Raw genomic sequence first — 21,901 nt, forward strand, 5'->3', positions numbered from 1 at the left:
TTTTCTGCATCATCGCAGCCTGGGTTATTCCTTAGAACATTTAGTGACTCATTTTGATCCTCGTTCTTCTTCTAGAAACGATGTGAAAGTAGATCGATGGTTTTGTGACCATTATGCTTATCTTTTGTCTCAAGCTAGGAAACTTAGTGTCCATCAATGGCCTAATGACTTCCAACAGTGGAAATCACAATTTCATTCACAACATTGTCAGCCCTGTTTAAAGTAGAGTGTGAATTGAGAGAAAAATGTTTGTGATTTGAAAAAATGTTTGATGTTATAGGGTTGGATTATTGTTAAAAAAATGTTAGAGTTGTTGTTAAGTGTTAAGTGATTTTTGAATAAAAATGTTGTGTTTTGAAAAAAATGCCTTTGTCTTTTTGTTTGGCTATAAGAATGTTTGATTCATGCTCTTTGACTTCTTACTATTCCTCTCATGACACTCATTGAACGTTGCGGCTCGAAAACCGTGGAGGGATGTTTTCCTTCACGTCCGCGCTTTGACTTTAAGAACCGGGGTTGTTTCCAGTCTAACCATCCATTGTCGACTCATCCTCCTACGAAGATGTGCTCCAAACTAGCTAAGCTAAACGAAGCCTACGTGAATTTGCATAGGGTCAGACACAGTCTGATACCGAAGCCAGAAGAGATAGAGAATGTGAGAATGTTAAAAGTCACTGAAGACCTGATAGAAGAGCTCTTCAGAGAAGAAGTGAACAGGGAAAAAGAAGAATGGACAGAGAAGTACAGACTTCAGAGACAGCAGCAACAGCAACAGCAACAACAACAACAGCAGCAGCAGCAACAGCAGCAGCAATCTGAACCTGACAGAGGCTTTGTCGATTGTCGTATCGACACCAAAGAGTTCTTCTTCTCTTTCCGAAGAAGCAGACCTATCGCCAGAAAGTCTATCCTCAGAGGACATCTCATTCTTAGAAACTAAAAGATTGCCATAGCAAGCAAAAAAAACCCCAGCCCTTTTCAGGGCTACCCAATACTCTAGAAAAGAAATAACCATCGATTTGCCAATGTGTGTAGGTAGAGTAGTGTGAATATAAACACTAACTCTTTTTTTAATAGTGCGAGTGTATGTGTTTGTGTGTTTGTGTTTGTAACCGCTCACGTACGTTGGTGTGGATAGTAGATTAAGATGATTTTTTTTTTTTTTGGTGTTTGAGGTGTGGGGAGAGTAGATTTGGGGGTTTGATTGGATTGCTTTGCGTATGTGAATAGTATATTGAAGTGATTAATGAAAATTTTTTTAGAATAGGAATGGGAACTATAAAAAAAGTGAGTGAATGTTTCTTTTAGGTCCGCGCGTTGTTTTTGGTCATGATCTAGGTAAGATCAATTTTATGTTTTTAAGGGGGATGTTTTCCTTCACGTCCGCACTTTTAGTATAAATTGAAACTCGTTCGGCAGTCCAGCTACCCTTGTTGATTGATCAGCACCAGAATGAACACCAGACTAGCGAAACTGTTGGAACTTCATGTGCGTCTGGAATATGCCAGGCGCCTGTTGAACGAACTGGCCGCGGAGGCCATTGTCGAAGAGGGAAGGATGAGAGAGGAGGAGGAAAGAAGAAACAAAGAAGAGGAGGAGAGAAGATACAAAGAAGAGGCGGAGAGAAGATACAAAGAAGAGGAGGAGGAGAGAAGATACAAAGAAGAGGAGGAAAAGGAGAGAAGAAGAAGAAATTTCAGAATCCCAGAGACAGAAAATTGGGATTCTGAAGCTATTTATCCTGCCTCTGCTCTCTCCCCAAAAAAAGTAAAAAGCAACTGGGGAACAAGATGTGTATGTGGCGCCAGGCCTGGAAGGTGCCACCATTACCCAGGTGTCCATGAAGTTAAAAAAACCCAGCCCTTTTCAGGGCTACCCAATACTCTAGAAAAGAAATAACCATCAATTTGCCAATGTGTGTAGGTAGAGTAGTGTGAATATAAACACTGACTCTTTTTTCATAGTGTGAGTGTATGTGTTTGTTTGTTTGTGTTTGTGTTTGTAACTGATCACGTAAGTTTGTGTGAATAGTAGATTATGGGTTTCTTTATTGTTTCTTAGCGTATGTGGAGAGTATAGTTTGGGTTTTATTATATGAAATGAGAAAGTAGGGGATGTTTTCCTTCACGTCCGCGCGTTGTTTGGTCATGATCTAGGTAAGATCAATTTTATGTTTTTAGGGGGAATGTTTTCCTTCACGTCCGTACTTTAACTATAAGAACCCACAAGGTTTGATGTTCGAACCATTCTACGGAATAATAAAAACGAAGATGGTGGTTGCAAGTGAGTTGTTCAACAATTTGGTACATATATACAATTTGATAATGGATGGTATCTATGTAGTGGAGAGACTTGAAAAAGAATGGAAGATAGCAGAGTATCTGGACTACGCTAAATGCCTAAACGTAGCAAAAGAAGTGATAGCAGAAATGATAGAAGAGGAGGAAAAGAGATTGAGAGATATGATAAATCCCACCTATGTCATAGTGGGAATCCTAAAGGAAGCACTTGACAATGCAAGCAAAGTCAGGTGCTTTCTTGAAAATATGTCACATGGGACAGAGTGCTCTTTTGTGGAGAGAGGTCAGGAAAGACTGAGGAAAGGAGAGGAGTTGATGAGAAAAGTGATGGGGGTAGAGGTAAAGAAGATTAAAGAGAGATGGAATAAAGAAAGAAAAGATCAGGAAAACAAAAAGAAACAGGCTGATTTTGAAAGGCTAAATCAGAATTGGATCAAAGTCCAGGAAAAGTTTAGAGCCTTGGGCCATCCAGACTGGATGCCAGAGGAGAAAAAGAAGAAGAAAGGAATAATGGAAAAAGTGAGGACTTGGTGGAAGAAGTGGAGGAGTTAGAAGAAGAAGAAGAAGAAACCCAATAGCCCTTTTCAGGGCCACCCACATTTCTCGAAAAGAGATAGCCTTTCGATTGCCTTCCCCTTTTTTAAAATTTTAGTTTTTAGAAAAAAATCCCATGTTCAATTCCCCTTGTCGCTAAAGTAGTTTTTTTTTCTAACATGTTCAATTCCCCTTTGTCCGTAGACAAACCCAAACTCTATTCCCATGTTCAATTCCCCTTGTCCCTAGACAGACCCAAACTCTATTCCCCATGTTCAATTGCCTTTGTCCCTAGAATCGATATTTTTTTTTCCATTGTTCGAATGCCTTTGTCGCTAGAATGGATATTTCCTTTTTTTCCCTTTCTCCAATGTTAAATTCCAGGGTTTTTTGCCCATGTTAAATTTCCATTGTCGCTAATCTTACCCAGGGTGGTTAATGTTAAATTTCCATTGTCGCTAATCTTACCCATGGGGTGTTTTTAATGCTAATTCCCATTGTCGCTAATCTCACCCCATTCACTACTGACATTGCTTACAAATTTAATTAGGATTTCCAACACCGGAGTGCCATTATTTGTATTTTTACAAGGAACTGTAGATAAGCACAGTACTGACTACAGCATACGTCATCGTCATCCATCTTGGATTTTCCATCAGGATTCGAACTTGAACTTATTAGAACATTTATTACTAAGACTTTTGCAATTCAATTCGTGGATTATTCTTAGATTATTTTTGGACTTGATTCTTGAAACCGTAAGTTCTTCTCCTTTTTTAATTTTTACAGAATTTTTCCAGGAAAATAAATTATTTGTTAAATTTTAAGCAACTTGTTGTATTCACTCTTTCTGTGTTATTGTTTATTCGAGCCTAAACACGTAACATTTCCCATAGTAAACCTATGCAAACACCATGATATTAAAAATTCAGTTGCTTTACATTTATGAGTGCTCATGATCAAACCTATATTTATCAGTAGAGATGAAACCTGGATATCATCTTCCGTGTAGAGGAAAGAATATTAGCCGCGGCATTTTCTGGACCTGCATGGGTTTGAACCATGTACTTTCAATTCGCACCAAAGTCAGGTGCTAATTTTAGTAATGAGTGTTCCAAACTCAAGACTTTTAAAGGACTGAAATTTCATCAATAAAACAATTTCTCTAATTTTTTTCTCACTTACAACCAAGATAAGCTCTCAAAAGATTATTTTTCCTAAAACATAACTTACATTATTAAGTTAACCAATCCTGGGCAGCCAAACCCATATATACTCTATTGTATGTTCACCCATTTCCAGGCTGGTTCCCATTTTTCCATACAATTAGTACTATGTGTCCCCAATCTACCCTTGATTTTCTTGACAGCCCTAAGAATGGTAGTGTAATACATGAGTGAGTAATGTGCATAGATCTGCTTGTCAAAGATTACATTAGTGAATATTACGTTATATTGCAAGTTCGTCTTCACCTAAAGAGCAATGGTGCATTTCAGGCAACATTTAAATATTTGAGCTTTATAGAAGAAAATCAGATTTAAAAAAAATATAGCTGTCCAAAAAGAATCATCTTTTTACTATCACCATTTCTTGCTCTTTAATTTAATACTGAAATATATTACCAGCCTGATCATATTGTGTAATTAATAAGTAAAAGGTCGAGGTGACCATCTGAATGTACATATATTATTCCAGAAAAATAGATTAAAATGACAAAAATTACCCAACATTCCTCCCAAAAGACATACAGTTTGAAACTAAAGTAAGGTGGATATAAGTCCATTAAAATGTATGATATGGAGTTTCGAAACATTCACTGAAAGAAATTAGTGGGATGCAAAGTCATGAGAGGTCATCACCATTAACATAGTGGAAGAGACCTAAGTGATCATATCTGAAGCATTATGTTTCATAACACGCCTACGAAATATCATATTGCTTACCCTAATTACTCTATAAATGGTATATATTTCATATATGTATTGCTCAGATATAAACCAAAGTGCAAAACATTCCACCTAGCACATTCCAATCTACACACTGTTCCCCTCCCTCCTTTTTTGCAACAAATACTGACAGACAAAAGATACCCAATGGTAAATATATGCTTGTTAAACCAGCTGATGTAAATCGGTGTGGAGATAAAATGGGTACTGACAGAGAAAAGAAAATATTAGGATGGCAGAATTTATTTGATGTACCATATTTACAGCACAGCAATACTTCACAGGCTATATAGTGCCGAGGCAAGTAGAGCATGGTCTCTTGCCCAGTGACATAACACGGAAACCTATATGGGCTTGATGTCTCTTGCCCAGTGACATAACACGGAAACCTATATGGGCTTGTTGTCTCGTGCCCAGGGACATAACACGGAAACCTATATGGGCTTGATGTCTCTTGCCCAGTGACATAACACGGAAACCTATATGGGCTTAACTAATGGCAACATGCACCCTTCAGATAATGATTTCAACGTCTTAACCACTGAGTCACCGCGGGAAAATTGAAAACTGAATATCTGCCTCATCTACTAGCTGTGCTCTTCAATGCCTGAAATATCAGCAATACATCAGAAAAAATGCGTTTCCTTTAGCTGAATTCATCGTGAACAAAATGTATAAATATATCACAGGTTATCTTATACTGAACGTTTTTAATTTCCTCTTTGACACTACACATTAAAAAAGGTGCTGTTGCTGAGTGAATTTGTTTTCTTTTCTGCACGCATAGGTATGGTGCCAACTGGAATAGTACGCGTGAATCTCTTTGCTGCTTCGACATGCGGTCTTCCGCCAAGTGAGGTAACCCTAGCTGAACTGGCCAAACAAGTTGGTTATAACACGGCAGCTATAGGTAAGATTTCAATATGTAAACAACACGCCGTAAAGGAACAGGTGGACAAACACCTACATACCTACCGTCTGTTTTAGAATAAATGATTTCTACTCTGCTTGACCAACGAACAAATTATAAATAAACCACGATCCCTCTCTCTCTCTCTCTCTCTCTCTCTCTCACACACACACATTTGGTATGTAACTAGAATCCTAACGTGGTGCTTTTATCTCTCTCATATAGTTATATATGTGTGCATACCAAATCAACCAAACTTGAATCACAGAAAGAATTCTCGAACATTTAAATCATTCTAATAAGAAATACTTAACAGCTATGTTCTGATCTACTCCAATTCTTGAGCCAATCAACAGCTAGTGCGTGCTTGCTACCTGTACAGGACAAATGTACGTTTAGTATCACGTGATGTTTTCTTTACCTCCATTCAAACTAATGGCATGTGTATTTTGATCGAAATAGTTGTTGACATGACCTTGGCTGTCGGCTTTAATTTATAAATGGAATTTTATATGTAGTGTACATGTACATTTGCTATTGCACAAGATAGCCACTGAATTTAAAAAGAATTAAGATATAAATATCATAAATCCATATGACTTAAATAAAACCATATCATAAATTAATATAAATTTATATATAATAGAAATATCGATAGCAATAGTTCACTGACCACTTTTCACCAGCGGCTACCGCCGGTAATTTCCATTCTCTCATAAGGAATTTGGACTTTTGTGGCTCCATTTCACTAATAGCCCCCTGAAACAAACAGGAGACCTTGAGATCTCAAACAGGAGATCTCAGGATTTTGTTCCGGTTGGATAATGATTGATTGTCTTTTGTCACCCTGCTTAGAATAGAGAGAATGATTAGTAAAAAAGGATTCCTCTGATCAACATTGATTGATCAATACCAGGAGCAAAAGTGACCTCATATAAAACTAACCATTAAATGTGTCAGCCAAAGGAACAATTTCATGATCAACTTCGTTCTCAAGAACCATTTTTGTCACATCTCTGGTAAATGCACAAGCAGGATACAAATCAGGGATTTCACACTCAGTTGGATTAACTGTTTGATCTAAGCAAGGCTTTATCAGTTACAGGTGGATTAACCACGACCTAATCGCCTAGTAACAAACTAATACCTCACTATTCCGAAGTCACAGTTCCTGTGACTAAGTCTGGTGCCAAATTGACACAGTGGATGGGAACATTAAGAAAGCCCCACTCTACCCCTTGAATAATAACATATATACTAATAGATGACATGTTAGACAAAGGCAAAGTACCCGGTAACAAAAGACTCCAAGAAGCTCCTGTGTCCCCTAATATTGTAATAGGGATAGAGTTCGCAGAATCACCAACAAGTTATATAGAACCTTTCGACATGAATGGTTTATGAGTCTCCAAAATAGAATCAGACTGTGGTTTATATGACCATACAAGTGTATCTTTTTAATACAAGACACTGACCCTGACCTTTTTGAAATAATAGTATTTTTAATAGCTGTCTTGATTCTGTTGCTTAAGTTTCAACCTGTAGGAATTAGAGATAACGTGCCCTTTCGTTTTACAACCTGTAGAAAGAGATAATGATTTCTGATCAGTTTTATCTGCTGTTGGTTTTCTAAACGTTGTGCCAGATTGAGATTTGGAAGCACTCGTATGAAACTGAGATGATTTTGTACCTAAAATCTGATGAGACGAAGACTTACTGGCTGTTAGTCAAGGAATAAACATCAGCTGTGCGATCAGCATTTTCTGTTGCTCATCAAGATCGGTTGACATCACTATGGATGCAGTCAGTAAAGTCTTGAATTAAAATGATATGTCATAATCGTTATCAACCATTTTGGTGGAGCACGGCATATCAAATAGTTGTTCTTTTGTCTGGCAAATTCCAAATGGGTTTGTCATATTTTGTTTGTGTACAATTCCTAAACCTTCGTCGATATACCTCATGTATCAACTCGTAACCCTTCAAGATATATTTCTTAACTGCATCATAATCAGCACTCTGTTTTAACGACAGTGGAGTGTAGTTTAGCCAATAAGTATACTTTGTAATAATAAAGTACAATACTGTCTTGGCCATTTCAAGTTTTCAGCAATTGTTCAAAGCGAATTAATTATTTATCCACTTTCTTTTTCTAACAAGTACAAACCTAATATTTCTGTAAACACCAGAATATGAACTTGTGTGTAAAGGTGGGAGTGGGTGATTGCTGCCAGTTCCATTTCCATACAATTTATAATGGATTACCAGTTCTATTTCCATAAAATGTATATTGAATTCCCAGTTCTATTTCCATACAATGTATATTGGATTCCCAGTTCGATTTCCATACAATTTATATTGGATTCCCAGTTCTATTTCCATACAATTTATATCGAATTGCCAGTTCTTTTTTCATACAATTTATATTGGATTTCCAGTTCTATTTCCATACAATTTATATTGGATTCTCAGTTCTATTTCCATACAATGTATATTGGATTCCCAGTTCTATTTCCATACAATTTATATTGGATTCTCAGTTCTATTTCCATACAATGTATATTGGATTCCCAGTTCTATTTCCATACAATTTATATCGAATTGCCAGTTCTATTTCCATGGAATTTATATTGGATTCCCAGTTCTATTTCCGTACAATTTATATTGGATTCCCAGTTCTAATTCCATACAAATTAAATTGGATTCCCAGTTCTATTTCCATACAATTTATATTGGATTCCCAGTTCTATTTCCATACAATGAATATTAGATTCCCAGTTCTATTTCCGTAAAATTTATATCGGATTCCCATTTCTATTTCCATGCAATTTATATTGGATTCCCATTTATATTTCCATACAATTTATATTGGATTCCCAGTTCTAGTTCTGTACAGTTTATATTGCATCCCTCTTTTTTCTCTCCGCATCGACATTTATAATTCCGTCTCTTCTTCTTCTCACTCTCTCACTGCCTATACATTTCCTTCTCTTCTTTTTACTCTCTGCCACCTCTTTCCGCATCCTTATCTTCTCTCTCTCTCTCTCTCTCTCTCTCTCTCTCTCTCTCTCTCTCTCCCTCTCTCTCTCTCTGCATCTGAATTTTGTATTTCTCTAGCTCAATTTATATTTCCACCATTTCTTTCTGAAAGCTAAGGCTTACCTAATTCAAATTCCCTCTGGGTATTTTTAAAGCTGTAATTCATTTAATTTCATATCCCAGAAAGATATAGAATCCCCAATCAAACCCAAAGCACTATTATCCAAACGTTTTCTTCAAATACTGAACCACAGTTTATTTTTATCCCCTACTTTGTTAAAGATCCTTAAGAAAGATCACAAATCTTAAAAGCTCACGCATCTCGTCCCTTATCGTAGACTCTAACATCACAAATCTTATAAGCTCACCCATCTCGTCCCTTATCATAGGCTCTAACATCACAAATCTTATAAGCTCACGCATCTCGTCCCTTATCATAGACTCTAACATCACAAAGCTTATAAGCTCACCCATCTCGTCTCTTATCGTAGACTCTAACATCACAAATCTTAAAAGCTCACGCATTTCGTCCCTTATCGTAGACTCTAACATCACAAAGCTTATAAGCTCACACATTTCGTCACGCATCTCCTTATCGTAGACTCACGCATCTCGGCCCTTATCATAGATTCTAACATCACAAATCTTACAAGTTCACGCACCTCGTCATTTATCGTAGACTCTAACATCACAAATCTTATAAGCTCACGCATCTCGTCCCTTATCATAGCCTCTAAAATCACAAATCTTATAAGCTCACGCATCTCGTCCCTTATCACAGACTCTAACGTCACAAATCTTATAAGCTCACGCATCTCGTCCCTTATCGTAGACTCTAAGATCACAAATCTTATAAGCTCACGCATCTCGTCCCTTATCGTAGACTCTAAGATCACAAGTCTTATAAGCTCACGCATCCCGTCCCTTATCGTAGACTCTAAGATCACAAATCTTGCAAGCTCACGCATCTTGTCCCTTATCATAGACTCTAACATCACAAATCTTACAAGCTCACGCATCTCGTCCCTTATCGTAGACTCTATGATCACGAATCTTGCAAGCTCACGCATCTTGTCCCTTACCGTAGACTCTAACATCACAAATCTTACAAGCTCACGCATCTTGTCCCTTATCGTAGACTCTAACATCACAAATCTTATAAGCTCACGCATCTTGTCCCTTATCGTAGACTCTAACATCACAAATCTTATAAGCTCACGCATCTCGTCCCTTATCATAGAATCTAACGCATCCATAGACTCTAATTGATGGATTGGAAACAAAGTTATTCACATTAAGTGACAGTGTGAATGTTAGTTGGTTTCACTAAAGATTTGTCAAATTTATGTGATTAATAATAATAATAATAATAATAATAATAATAATAATAATAATAACAATAATAATAATAATAGTAATTTCAATAAATTATTCCACCCAAATAAAAACTTACCACTACAATAAGACTGATCCTGCTTTAGATGCTAAGGCAAGAATGAATAATCTTTCAAACAGACAACATTAGATTAAAACATAAGGCACAATAGAAAGTCAGGACGTAGTCAGTCTTTTTTTCTACAATATTCAAAGTTGTCAACAAGTTTAAGAATTTCCAAGTGAAAAACTAAAATTTTACATTCAGGTTGAAGTAAACATGTTTACTTCAATTAATAATGGTCTGAATATTAATCTATGCTCATAAAGAAATATTGGTTACGTATTATGTTGTTTACAAAATAAATATCAATGGTCAGGTGCTCCATTAATTTGATTTTGGACAAAGGTCAAGTACAAAATACAAATACGCATGACATATAATCATGGAGAAAAAGCAGCAAACAAAATAAAAATTAAAAGTGAAATATAAAAAATATTTTAGAGGTGCGCAGTATTGCCAGTATACCGGTGTATCGTGGTATTTTTTTCCGGCTGTAAGTACAACACGTTCTACGTTACTTTTTTATAGTACCGGCACGTAGGTAGTTTCCGAAATGTACTGAAATTTCCGATGAATCTTGTTACAAATTAAATGATAAGAACAGCGTATTTAACTATTCATAACAAAATAGTTTAAAACGGTTGTATCTTGCAAATTAAAGGAGAATATTTCAGTTATAATTATAGGTATGATCCTTTAATCGCATGTTTGACGCGTCACGTATGCTAACGTGTAGGCTAAATACATTGTTGTGAAACATTTTCGCGCAAAATCCAACTTTCATAAAACGTTTTAGTTATCTACTAGTGTATGTGAATCTGATAAGTATGTGTATTCCTTTGCAAAACTGCGAGACATCTCATGTGCTCTAGTGGTTAGAGCGTTTGCCTCGGATGCGGGAGGTCATGTGTTCGATCCCCGGCCGAGTCATATAAAAGACTTACAAAAATCGTGCCAACAGCTGCCTCGCTTCGCGCTCAGCATCAAGAGGTTAGTGCTAGGACTGGTCGGCCTGGTGTCAGGATAATGTGACTGGGTGGGACATCATGATACGTGTCTGCGGCATGATGCCCCAGTGCTAGGCATAAGTAGAATCTGCCACACTGCAGACATCGTAGCGATATGACTGAAACATTGTTAAAGCTACGTTAAAAATACAAATCACACACACACACACACACGCAAAACTGCGAAAGATCCAATGATTTTCATGGGCGCACTTGTTTTTTGTCTTAGCTTTATGTAATTTCTCAAGTCCTCTAAATATTTTCATGTTTGGAAAATGTGTTTTATGTTTACTACCTCTCTAATAATATCTTGCCCGGATGTTGTCATCCCTCTCAAAGTTTCCTTGCCAATTAGCTAGAAAATTGTAGTCCTCAGTATTAAAAACTTCAATTTTTTTCTTCATTAGGCTTTTTAGGTCAAGACGATGTTTTAACTCACACAACACTTAACACAGGAAATTTATATACTTCACGGTATTGGACATCTAAGGGGTGGGTGGGCTTGTTGCTATATCTTTTGGGAGCTGAAATGCTTTCTTTTCTTTTATTTCAAGATAATTATTATTTTTTCTTATCCTAAGAAGAATATAATATCGTCTTATTTTGTCCTAATCATATCAAGGATATAATATCGTGTTATTTTGTCCTAATAATAGCAAGGATATAATATCGTGTTATTTTGTCCTAATAATATCAAGGATATAATATCGTGTTATTTTGTCCTAATACTATCAAGGACATAATATCGTGCTATTTTGCTATAAATCAGAGCAAGATATTTTTTCACAGCTATTAACAGACAGAAAAAAGTGTCAAGCCCCTGTCCCAGAACATTTGTCTGCTAATCCTTATTTATTGCGGTATACCGTGGTCATATCGCGTTTCGTTGAGAGATGCCGCGAAACAAAAAAAAAACAAACACACACACACACACACACACACACACACACACAGAGGCCGACCAAGTTTTCGGGCTGAAATAATTATAATATCCGTGCTTGTCTGTTAAACTTTTAACAGGATAGAATCGCATGAGATAAAGTGCGCTGTTTTTGTTTTTTTTTTGGCAAATGATTTGTAAATGATGCTATCTTTATTTAGTGTGTGATCTTTATGTTGAAGCGTGTATAGCCATAAACCTGGTCTTGTATATCCATAAACCTGGTCTTGTATATCCATAAACCTGGTCTTGTATATCCATAAACCTGGTCTTGTATATCCATAAACCTGGTCTTGTATATCCATAAACGTGTCTTGTATATCCATAAACCTGGTCTTGTATATCCATAAACGTGTCTTGTATATCCATAAACCTGGTCTTGTATATCCATAAACGTGTCTTGTATATCCATAAACCTGGTCTTGTATATCCATAAACGTGTCTTGTATATCCATAAACCTGGTCTTGTATATCCATAAACCTGGTCTTGTATATCCATAAATGTGTCTTGTATATCCATAAACCTGGTCTTGTATATCCATAAACCTGGTCTTGTATATCCATAAACCTGGTCGTGTATATCCATAAACTTGGTCGTGTATAGCCATAAACGTGGACTTGTATATCCATAAACCTGGTCTTGTATATCCATAAACGTGGTCTTGTATATCCATAAACCTGGTCTTGTATATCCATAAACTTGGTCGTGAATTTGGTCGTGTATATCCATAAACTTGGTCGTGTATAGCCATAAACGTGGACTTGTATATCCATAAACCTGGTCGTGTATATCCATAAACTTGGTCGTGTATAGCCATAAACGTGGACTTGTATATCCATAAACTTGGTCGTGTATATCCATAAACCTGGTCTTGTATATCCATAAACTTGGTCGTGAATTTGGTCGTGTATATCCATAAACTTGGTCGTGTATATTGATAAACTTGGTCGTGTATATCCATAAACCTTGTCGTGTATATTGATGAATTTGGTCGTCAGTAGTGAATGGGGGCGATATAGCGTCAAGGGGATTTTACTGTTAAAATAGGGTCCCGGCCCTTTGGCGTCAAGGGAAATTTAACATGGGGAAAACTGTCGCGTCCCTTTGGCGTCAAGGGGAATTTAACATGGGAATAGATCGTGGGCCTGTATAGCGTCAAGGGAAATTGAACATGGGAATATATTTTGGGCCTGTATAGCGTCAAGGGAAATTGAACATGGGAATATATTTTGGGTCTGTATAGCGTCAAGGGAAATTTAACAGGGGAGAGGGAGAGAACACAGACAATAGACAATAGACAACAGTCATTTTTATTAAAAAATAAGAAATGTAGGCATGAAAGGGAATGTCTTTTCGAGGCATTGGAGTGGCCCTGAAAAGGGCCTTTGGTTTTATGTTAGCATACCATACTGTTAACATAGAGGGCACCGCTTAAGTCTCCTTCTTGTCCTTAAACACTGTCTTACTTCTGGACCGTAGATCATCACTCTCTTTAAACAACCTTGTCTTTCTACGTAGATTCTTCTTTTCCACACACAGGTATCCGTTATCTTGACAATAGTCCACGTAGATCGGACGTACATCGGTAAGTCCGTTCTAAACATCATTGAAGACACAAGAGTAGAGGATTCCACGTCGGTCCACATCTTTGTGACGAGAACAGGTGAAGATATGCAGCGAACTGCAAGTATTTATAGGGAGAGGGAGGATCGAAACGGATTGAGTTCATTGACCAATCCAAACACGCGTTACAAAATTCAGTCATTATTCGTCCAATCGGAAAAGAGCAGTCCGTGATGTCACATTCCCTATATAGAGACACTAGCGTTTGTGCGCAGTCAATCCATGCGACACAGTGAACATAAACATAACGGAAACTCAGAAGACAATGAATTGGGGTGCATAGACCGTTTAGACTACCCAAGTGAACCCGGACTTACTTCCAGAAGAGGTGAATTGGGATTTTGTGGATTTTCTTTCTCAAGAATTTGTTCCTGAACCAGTACCTTCGTCACCTTCTCCTTTTTACCACACGTGGAGAATTTTAAACAGAGACAGAAAGAAGAATTGGAGAAATTTATACAACAGCAAAAGGAAGCGGGGAACAAGCTTTTCTCCTACAACAGCAAGAAGAAGGGGTAAGAAAGAAACAACAAGAAGAAGCAGCCAAGAAACAAGAGGGTGAAAGTCAAACCGTTACGGTACTGTTAGACATTTTAGCGGAGTTAAGAAGTCTGAAACAAATGTATCAGACTTCTTTATTACGACCGAAGAGAAAAAGACCTTCCAGAGCTAAACAATCCAACCCTGTGACAACACCTACTATACCACCCTTAATAATTTCTACCAAATCATCATCATCGACAGTACGCAGTCCAGAAGTAGGCCTTGGACGTGGCAAAGGCTTAATACAGTTAAAGTTGATTGCTTCCTAAGTTTGTTGTTTAAAACCCACCAAGACCCAAAGGCCCTTTTCAGGGCCACCCATGTCTCTCGAAAAGAGATAGTATTTCAATGGCCAACATCAATTAAAACTCAAAAATCCCTTTTTTTATCCTTATAGTACCCCTATAGCACGTGTGAATAATTGAGTGCATGAATGTAAATTTTTAGTGTAAAAATCAAAACCAACAGACACTTACGTTTTATAGACTGTTTATTCTAGTACAAATTTTACAATTCAATTCACAACACCACATAGCACTTTAAAAAATTCATAGGCTTCTTCTTCTTTTTTCTGTCTTCACTCTTTTTTTTTAAATCTCTTCACTTTCACAGCTTTTTCCTCCTCTTCATTCTCACTTTCTTCCCTTCTTTTTTTCTCCTTTTTCTGTTTCTTTACCTGTCTGCTTTCTTCCTCTTCTTCCTCTCCATAACTCCCCTCGTCTTCTTCTTGCTCCTGTTGTTTCTTAGGGCAATCTGGTGACCAATGTCCTTTTTCTTGACAATGATAACAGGTATCTTGACTTTTGTCTGTTTTAACCCCTGTTTTGTTTTTTTTGACGGTCTGGACACTCTGAAGACCAATGTCCTTTCTTCTGACAGATATAGCAAGTATCTTGACTTTTATCGCGAAAGGAGGGTGAGTAGTCCGTCGGCTGGTCTGAAGAAAATTTTCTGATGACCCCTCGCAAAGCTCTGATGAAAAGTTCGATTTCAGTAGTCTCATCCATTGTTCTGCTCGGTTTGAGAGTGAAATGAATAGTGGAAGGACGAGACACACACACCCTTTATATACGCTTATATACGCTGGTCTGTCATGGATATAAAGTAACCCATGGTGTTTAAACTTTAGTCATTTGACTTTTTGCAGTCAAGATGAAACGATCCAATTCAATCGAGAAGAAAGGAGAAGAAGAACGTAAGAGACAGAAACGTGATCTATCGCCTCGTACCATTGCTGAAGTCTTGGCACAAATTCATGTCAGTGAATTTGAAGAGGACATGAGTGAACCAGAATCCAAACCCAGAGAATCTGCACCTAGTCCAAGTTCACCCTGAAAAGTACTATCACATTCGAGAGACGGAAAAGCGCACCTCTAGAAAATTTAGAACCACAGCTTACAAATACACGGTGAAGTTTAAAGATTTCAAGTCCGACGTAACCTTGGAGAAAGCAGAAGGGTTCATCACCGAGATGTGGGATTCTTTGCTCATCACACTCATGCGACAATGTCAACCCAAAGAATACGATCGCTTGAGACTTTCCATACAACACGACGGTTTGAAATCCCCTGTTTGGATCGAGTTTAGTAGACCTGCAGAATTGACCCCTTCCAAAGTCATGGACAAGATTCAACACGTGCAACAATCCAATGACGAGTTTGACATCACCGATGGAAAAGCCACACTGGACATGACCCACGTCTCTCCTCCTCAAGGGACTGGACAACGGAAAAAGGTGTTATTGGTGAACAGCCTTCGCAGCATTAAGCGTAGCCTCGTTCAAATTCACAACTCTCATGACCAGATGTGTTTAGCCAGGGCTATCGTGGTGGGACGAACCTATGCCAATAAGAACGACACGGCAGAATGTAAAAGAGCCTGGAAAACTATTCAACAATCGGACCGAGTCAAACAACGAAATGAAGCAGAACTCCTGTTACAACAAGCCGGTCTGTCCAAAGACACACCCTGTGGCATTCCAGAATTGCAAAAATTGCAAGACGTCCTAGCTCCACGCTACACCTTAAAAGTGCACCCTCAAGAAGTGCGCGGACCTCTGTTGTTTTGAGGTCAAGACTTTAAAGATGGAAAATACATTCATCTCTATTATCACGATGACCATTTCGATACCATTACCAGTATCACCACATTCCTGGGATACAGCTCTTACTGTGAGAAATGTGACTATGGCTATAACAATCGAGAGCAACAAAAGCATTGTGGATCGAAATGCTCAGGATGTTTGGCCTCTCAACCCTGTCTGGACGAAGGACAAGAACGAGTGCATTGTCTTGCTTGTCTGCTCACGTTTGTCAACCCTATCTGTTACCAACAACATTTGAAGACACAAGGTTCACAGAAGAAATGTGCTTGTCAACTGCTGAGATTGTTCCCCACGTGTGGACAAGGCATACGCACCAATACTGCCAAGGCACACGTATGTTCAGGAAAGAAAAAATGTCACATTTGTCACCAAATCGTGGACTTGGAACATTTTGCTACATGCAAAAATACCAACCCAACAAGAGAAAGAGGATGGTCACATGAAGAAGAAAGACCATTTCATCTTTTCCGATTTCGAATGCATGCAAGAGACTGGCATTCACATTCCTAATTTCTGCGTGGCTCATCGAGCGTGCGAGAAGTGTATTCAAGAACCTATTGTCAGTCATTGCCCTTAGTGCAACAGGATTCCTGGAGGACGTGAAAAAATCTTTCGGGGACCGAACACGCTAGCCGATTTCGCCAATTGGGTCTTAAACCCTATCGACAAGACCTGGAGTCAAGTGGACATCGAACGTTACGGAGATTGTCATCGCCATGCCACAGTCATGGCTCACAATTTCTCGGGATACGAAAGACAGTTTCTTCTCAGATACTATACGGAACATGGCAACGAGCGTCCTAAAGTCACTTTGAACGGAGCCAAAATCATTTTCGTGCAAGTGGGACAAGTACAGTTTAAAGATTCGATGAGTTACTTGGCCATGCCTTTGAGTCGAATGCCTAAAACGTTTGGAATGACAGAAATGGCTAAAGGGTACTTTCCATACTTTTTCAATACCGAAGCCAATCAACATTCCGTTCTTCCCCATTTGCCTGAGACTCACTATTACGACCCCGACAACATGCGTACCGAACAACGAGAAGCTTTCTACACTTGGTACCAGGCTCACGCCTCGGACCCTTTTGACTTTCAGGAAGAAATGTTAAAGTATTGTCGTTCCGACGTGGACATTTTACGGCGTTGCTGTGGAAAATTTCGATAACTGTTCATGGAACACGGAGGGATCGATCCTTTGAAAGAAGCTTGCACCATTGCCAAAGCATGTTCCTTAGTGTATCGCCAACGATTCATGCCTGAAAACACCGTGGCTGTCACCAGTCCTCAAACGACCAACTTTGTCAAACGTCAGTACTCGGTCAAAGCCCTACGCTGGTTACATTACTTGTGCGACAAGGAAGACAAATGGATTCAGCATGCCTGCAATGGAGGGGGCGAAAAGACCATCGGAACGTATTTGGTCGATGGTTGGGACTTAGAAAACACCAAGATCGTGTACGAGTTTAACGGTTGCTTATTTCACGGATGTCACGTCTGTTACCCTGACCGTGGCACTAAAAATCAGTTTTTACATCGAACCATAGAAGACTTGTACCAGGCCACTTGTCAGCGACGCCTAAAGTTAGACCAGCAAGGATACCAAGTGGTGGAGATGTGGGAACACGAGTAAGATCACCGTTTGAAAATCGATCCCGAGTTTAAACGCCTCGTGGAAAGTTACCAGTTCATGGATCCCCTGAATCCGAGGGATAGTTTGTACGGAGGAAGAACCAATGCCACCTGTTTGCTGTACCAAGCCGACGAAGAGAAAGGAGAAGAAATCAAATACTTGGACGTGTGTTCGCTGTATCCCTACGTGTGCAAATATTGTCGCTTTCCTGCAGGGCACCCGCAATTGCTAACAGAACACACTGACCTGAAAAATATTCGACAATACGAAGGCTTGATCAAGTGCAAAGTTTTGCCTCCCACGGACTTGTACCATCCCTGTGTTACCTCACCATTGTCAAGACAAACTGATGTTTCCTTTGTGCCTTACTTGTGCCGAAACGTGCAACCAAGACCAGCCTTGTCTGCACACCCAGGAAGAACGTGCCTTGACGGGGACGTGGGTCAGCGTGGAATTGTTCAAAGCTCTGGACATAGGAAACCAACTGTTAGAAGTGTACGAAATTTGTCACTTTCCCAAGATACAACATTACCACAAGGGTGACCCAAGTCAGAAAGGCATTTCGGCCGACTAAGTGGATTCTTTTTTGAAACTGAAACAAGAAGCCAGTGGCTATCCTTCCTGGTGTCACATTCCCGAAGACCAAAAGACATTCAAAGAGAAATACTGGGCACAAGAAGGCATTACTTTAGATCATATCGAAAAAAACGAAGGCAGGCGATCGTTTGCCAAAGTGATGTTAAATTGCTTGTGGGGTAAAATGGCACAACGACCGTGTTTACCCAAGACGGAATATTTGACAGAACCTTCCCGCTACTTTCAGATGGTTCACGACAAAACCAAATACATGAAACACGTGGACGTCGTTCGCGAGGATTTGATCTTGTGAATTACGAAGAAGATCTAGACTTTGTACAAGCCGACGAATTTGGAAATGTCATCATTGCGGCTTACGTGACAGCTCATGCTCGCTTGAAATTGTACGAAGCTTTAGAACTGTTAGGGGAACGCGTCCTGTACTTTCACACAGACAGTTGCATCTACATCGATCACCCGAGTCAACATCACCCTGACATTGAAGGAGACCGTTTAGGAGCCTGGACAGAGGAGCACCCCGACGAGAAAATTTTAAGTTTCGCGAGTGGTGGTCCTAAAAATTACGGCTACGAATACCGGGACAAACAAGGAGAAGTGCACACGAAGTGTAAAGTGAAAGGATTGACTCTGAATCATCGTACCAGTCGAGTGGTGAACTTTGGCGTATTGAAAGAAGCCTTGCAGTCTGGAAAAGATGAACACTTTATAGTGACCACCTATCAGCCAAACAAGATTGTACGTTTACCCACTCACCACATCGTCAGTCGACCCTTGAAAAAAGTCTATCAAATCGTGTACCAGAAGCGAGTGCGACTTCCCAATCACTTCACCTTGCCGTATGGGCATGTTGGTATAAAATATTGGTGGTAAGTGGATAGCCACTCACCAGAAGGATAACTTCGCCACAGCAAGACTCGAGTGAGAAACCCGATGAGAACTCCAAGTTCAAACCACACCATTTTCTGGTCTTCTTGCATGACTATTGTGATTGTGCCTGTCGATTGGAAACGTTTCAGAAATGGCCCATGGATAGGGAAGGATTACCTACTTCGAATATTTTAGCTAGAACAGGATTTGTCTACTTTGGACCTGAGACTGGATTGGGATACGAAGTACAGTGTTTCAGTTGTGGCCTGAAGTTACGAATGGATCTATGTATCTATAAAGATTCAGTTATTCTGGAACATACTCGATGGTCTCCGTACTGCCCTTACCTTTCTATGGCCTTTCCACCCATTACACTACGATACAATTATGACGGCACCTTAGAGACGGTACCTTCCAAAACAAGACATAAAAAAGGAACGATGTACAAGCTTGAGACTTCATTGCGACTAGTATAAAAAGGAACCATAGGCAAGATCGATAGTTCATTGTGACTACCAAGACCAAGCAAACAAGATAAATCCTTTGAAAGAGACATCGTTCCAGTTTGGGGATTGTAAAAAAGTTTTACCTTCCCCTAGTGTGACTAATATTGGTTGGATAAGACCCATGCATTGCGACGGAAAATGTCCGGAAGGAAACTGCAAGTGTCCATGCGGTTACCATTGTAATTGCGTAAGGGAGTTTGCAGACGAATGCGATTGTGAGCCTTGCGATGGGAGCGATGTTGTACGTTGTGACCTTAGCGATGCCGTAAAGCATCATGGGAACTTTGTTGTCACTACCCCTATCATGGAGAGTGATGCTGTGCGTGTCAAACCTGAGGGATGCGAAAGCGATGCCACTCGTCCTCTTGGACACTTTACTGGGTTTCATTTTAAATGTGGATGTCAACCTTCACGTCTACCACCCTACGGATGTCATCCAGCCCTGAGCAAACTGCTGTCGATGTCACCCTGCCCTCATCGAAACGAACCTGTGAAAGACGAATATTCGTTCCCTGTGCGTTTGTCTGAATACTGCGACTTTGAAAATCGTCTTCAATCGTTCAAAGGAAAATGGCCTAAGTACCTGGGAGGACCGACCAGAGAATTAGCCAGAGCCGGACTTTTCTACTTGGGTGAAGGGGATAAAGTCAAGTGCTTCAGTTGCGTTGTGTCACTTCACCACTGGGAACCACAAGATTCGGCCTACCTAGAACATGCTCGATGGTCACCGAATTGTCATTACTTACCCTTAGTGGGGCCGAGACATTGAAGTAACTTACCATGTCGTTGAAGAAACCAGATTGGCTAGGAATCAAATGTTGGACATCACCGAGACCAGTATTTAAACTTCATTTCAAAAATGATATTGAATCATTGCCTAAAGAACTGCAAGAGAAGATCTACAAGGAAGTTTGTCAGGGACTTGCCAGAGTGAAATCTCAATGGGTAACTGTATAACTTTTGTGCCGAGAAATTCACAAGAGGAAAGTGAAAAATGTCAATCAGTGTGTTAGATTTCTCTGGATCAAGGGTGCGTTCATCCTATGATACCGCTTTAGACTGTTTACATCACACGATTTCAGTGACTTTCTTGAACGTTACCCTGAATGGCAGTGGTCAGAAATTACTTACTATGTGGATTACGTTTGCTCTGTGTGAAGATTGTAAATTCAATTGTACTGCCTGACCTATTCATGGATACTTTAGAAGAGAACATTCGTGCTTTACCTGTGGAGTTGAGAGAAAGCATTTACCGAGAACTGGTCAAAATACAAGTGAAACGTAAACAACAATTGCATCCGTTACGTCACCGATTTTTGAGACACTGGTACCTTAATGCTATAAAAGGATTGATTCATTTGAAAGTATTTCATTGAACAGACCTTGATCAACTACCTTTTGGTTCAAAGAATTGGTTCATTATTGATGATTCTATTTGGTACCAGGTAGACTTACTGCAACAAAGTTCTGAGGAAGAAGAGTTAAAGGAATACCAACATCTTTTACAGAATGTCACCTTAGTGAACGAACTGTAAAGTGCAAGTTAGTGACTAAACCATTTAGATTTGCTGCTGGAGTAAAACCATCTCCAACCAGGCAGTACACTTATTGTCTACGAGAAAATAAAGTTTTTTAGTATGACCTATTCATGGATACTTTACAAGAGAACATTCGTGCTTTGGCTTTGGAGTTGAGAGAACGCATTTACCGAGAACTGGTCAAAATACAAGTCAAACTTAAAGAACAATTGCATCCGTTACGTCACCGGTGTTTGAACCACTGGTACCTGAATGCTATAAGAGAACTGATTCGTCAGAAATTGTTTAAGTGGTCAGACCTTGCTCAACACTTTGAGGTCACCAATGATCGACATGTTCGTGATTTTGGTTACTTCGAGATTCACCTAGAGCAACGAA

At 39.2% G+C, this 21,901-nt stretch overlaps 1 protein-coding gene across 1 annotated transcript in view; it reads left to right on the plus strand.

Moving 5' to 3' along the window:
- The window catches only part of LOC149795666 (steryl-sulfatase-like), a 78,030-nt gene that overhangs the window by 23,903 nt on the left and 32,226 nt on the right, over positions 1-21,901 (plus strand). The window contains exon 3 of the mRNA XM_089965506.1: positions 5,568-5,690. Coding sequence (XP_089821632.1) covers positions 5,568-5,690 — 123 coding nt within the window. The remainder of the gene's footprint in view (positions 1-5,567; positions 5,691-21,901) is intronic.

Source organism: Sinohyriopsis cumingii, chromosome 7 (genome assembly GCF_028554795.1).
Source record: "Sinohyriopsis cumingii isolate HCF-2022 chromosome 7, ASM2855479v2, whole genome shotgun sequence".
Classification (NCBI taxonomy): domain Eukaryota; kingdom Metazoa; phylum Mollusca; class Bivalvia; order Unionida; family Unionidae; genus Sinohyriopsis; species Sinohyriopsis cumingii.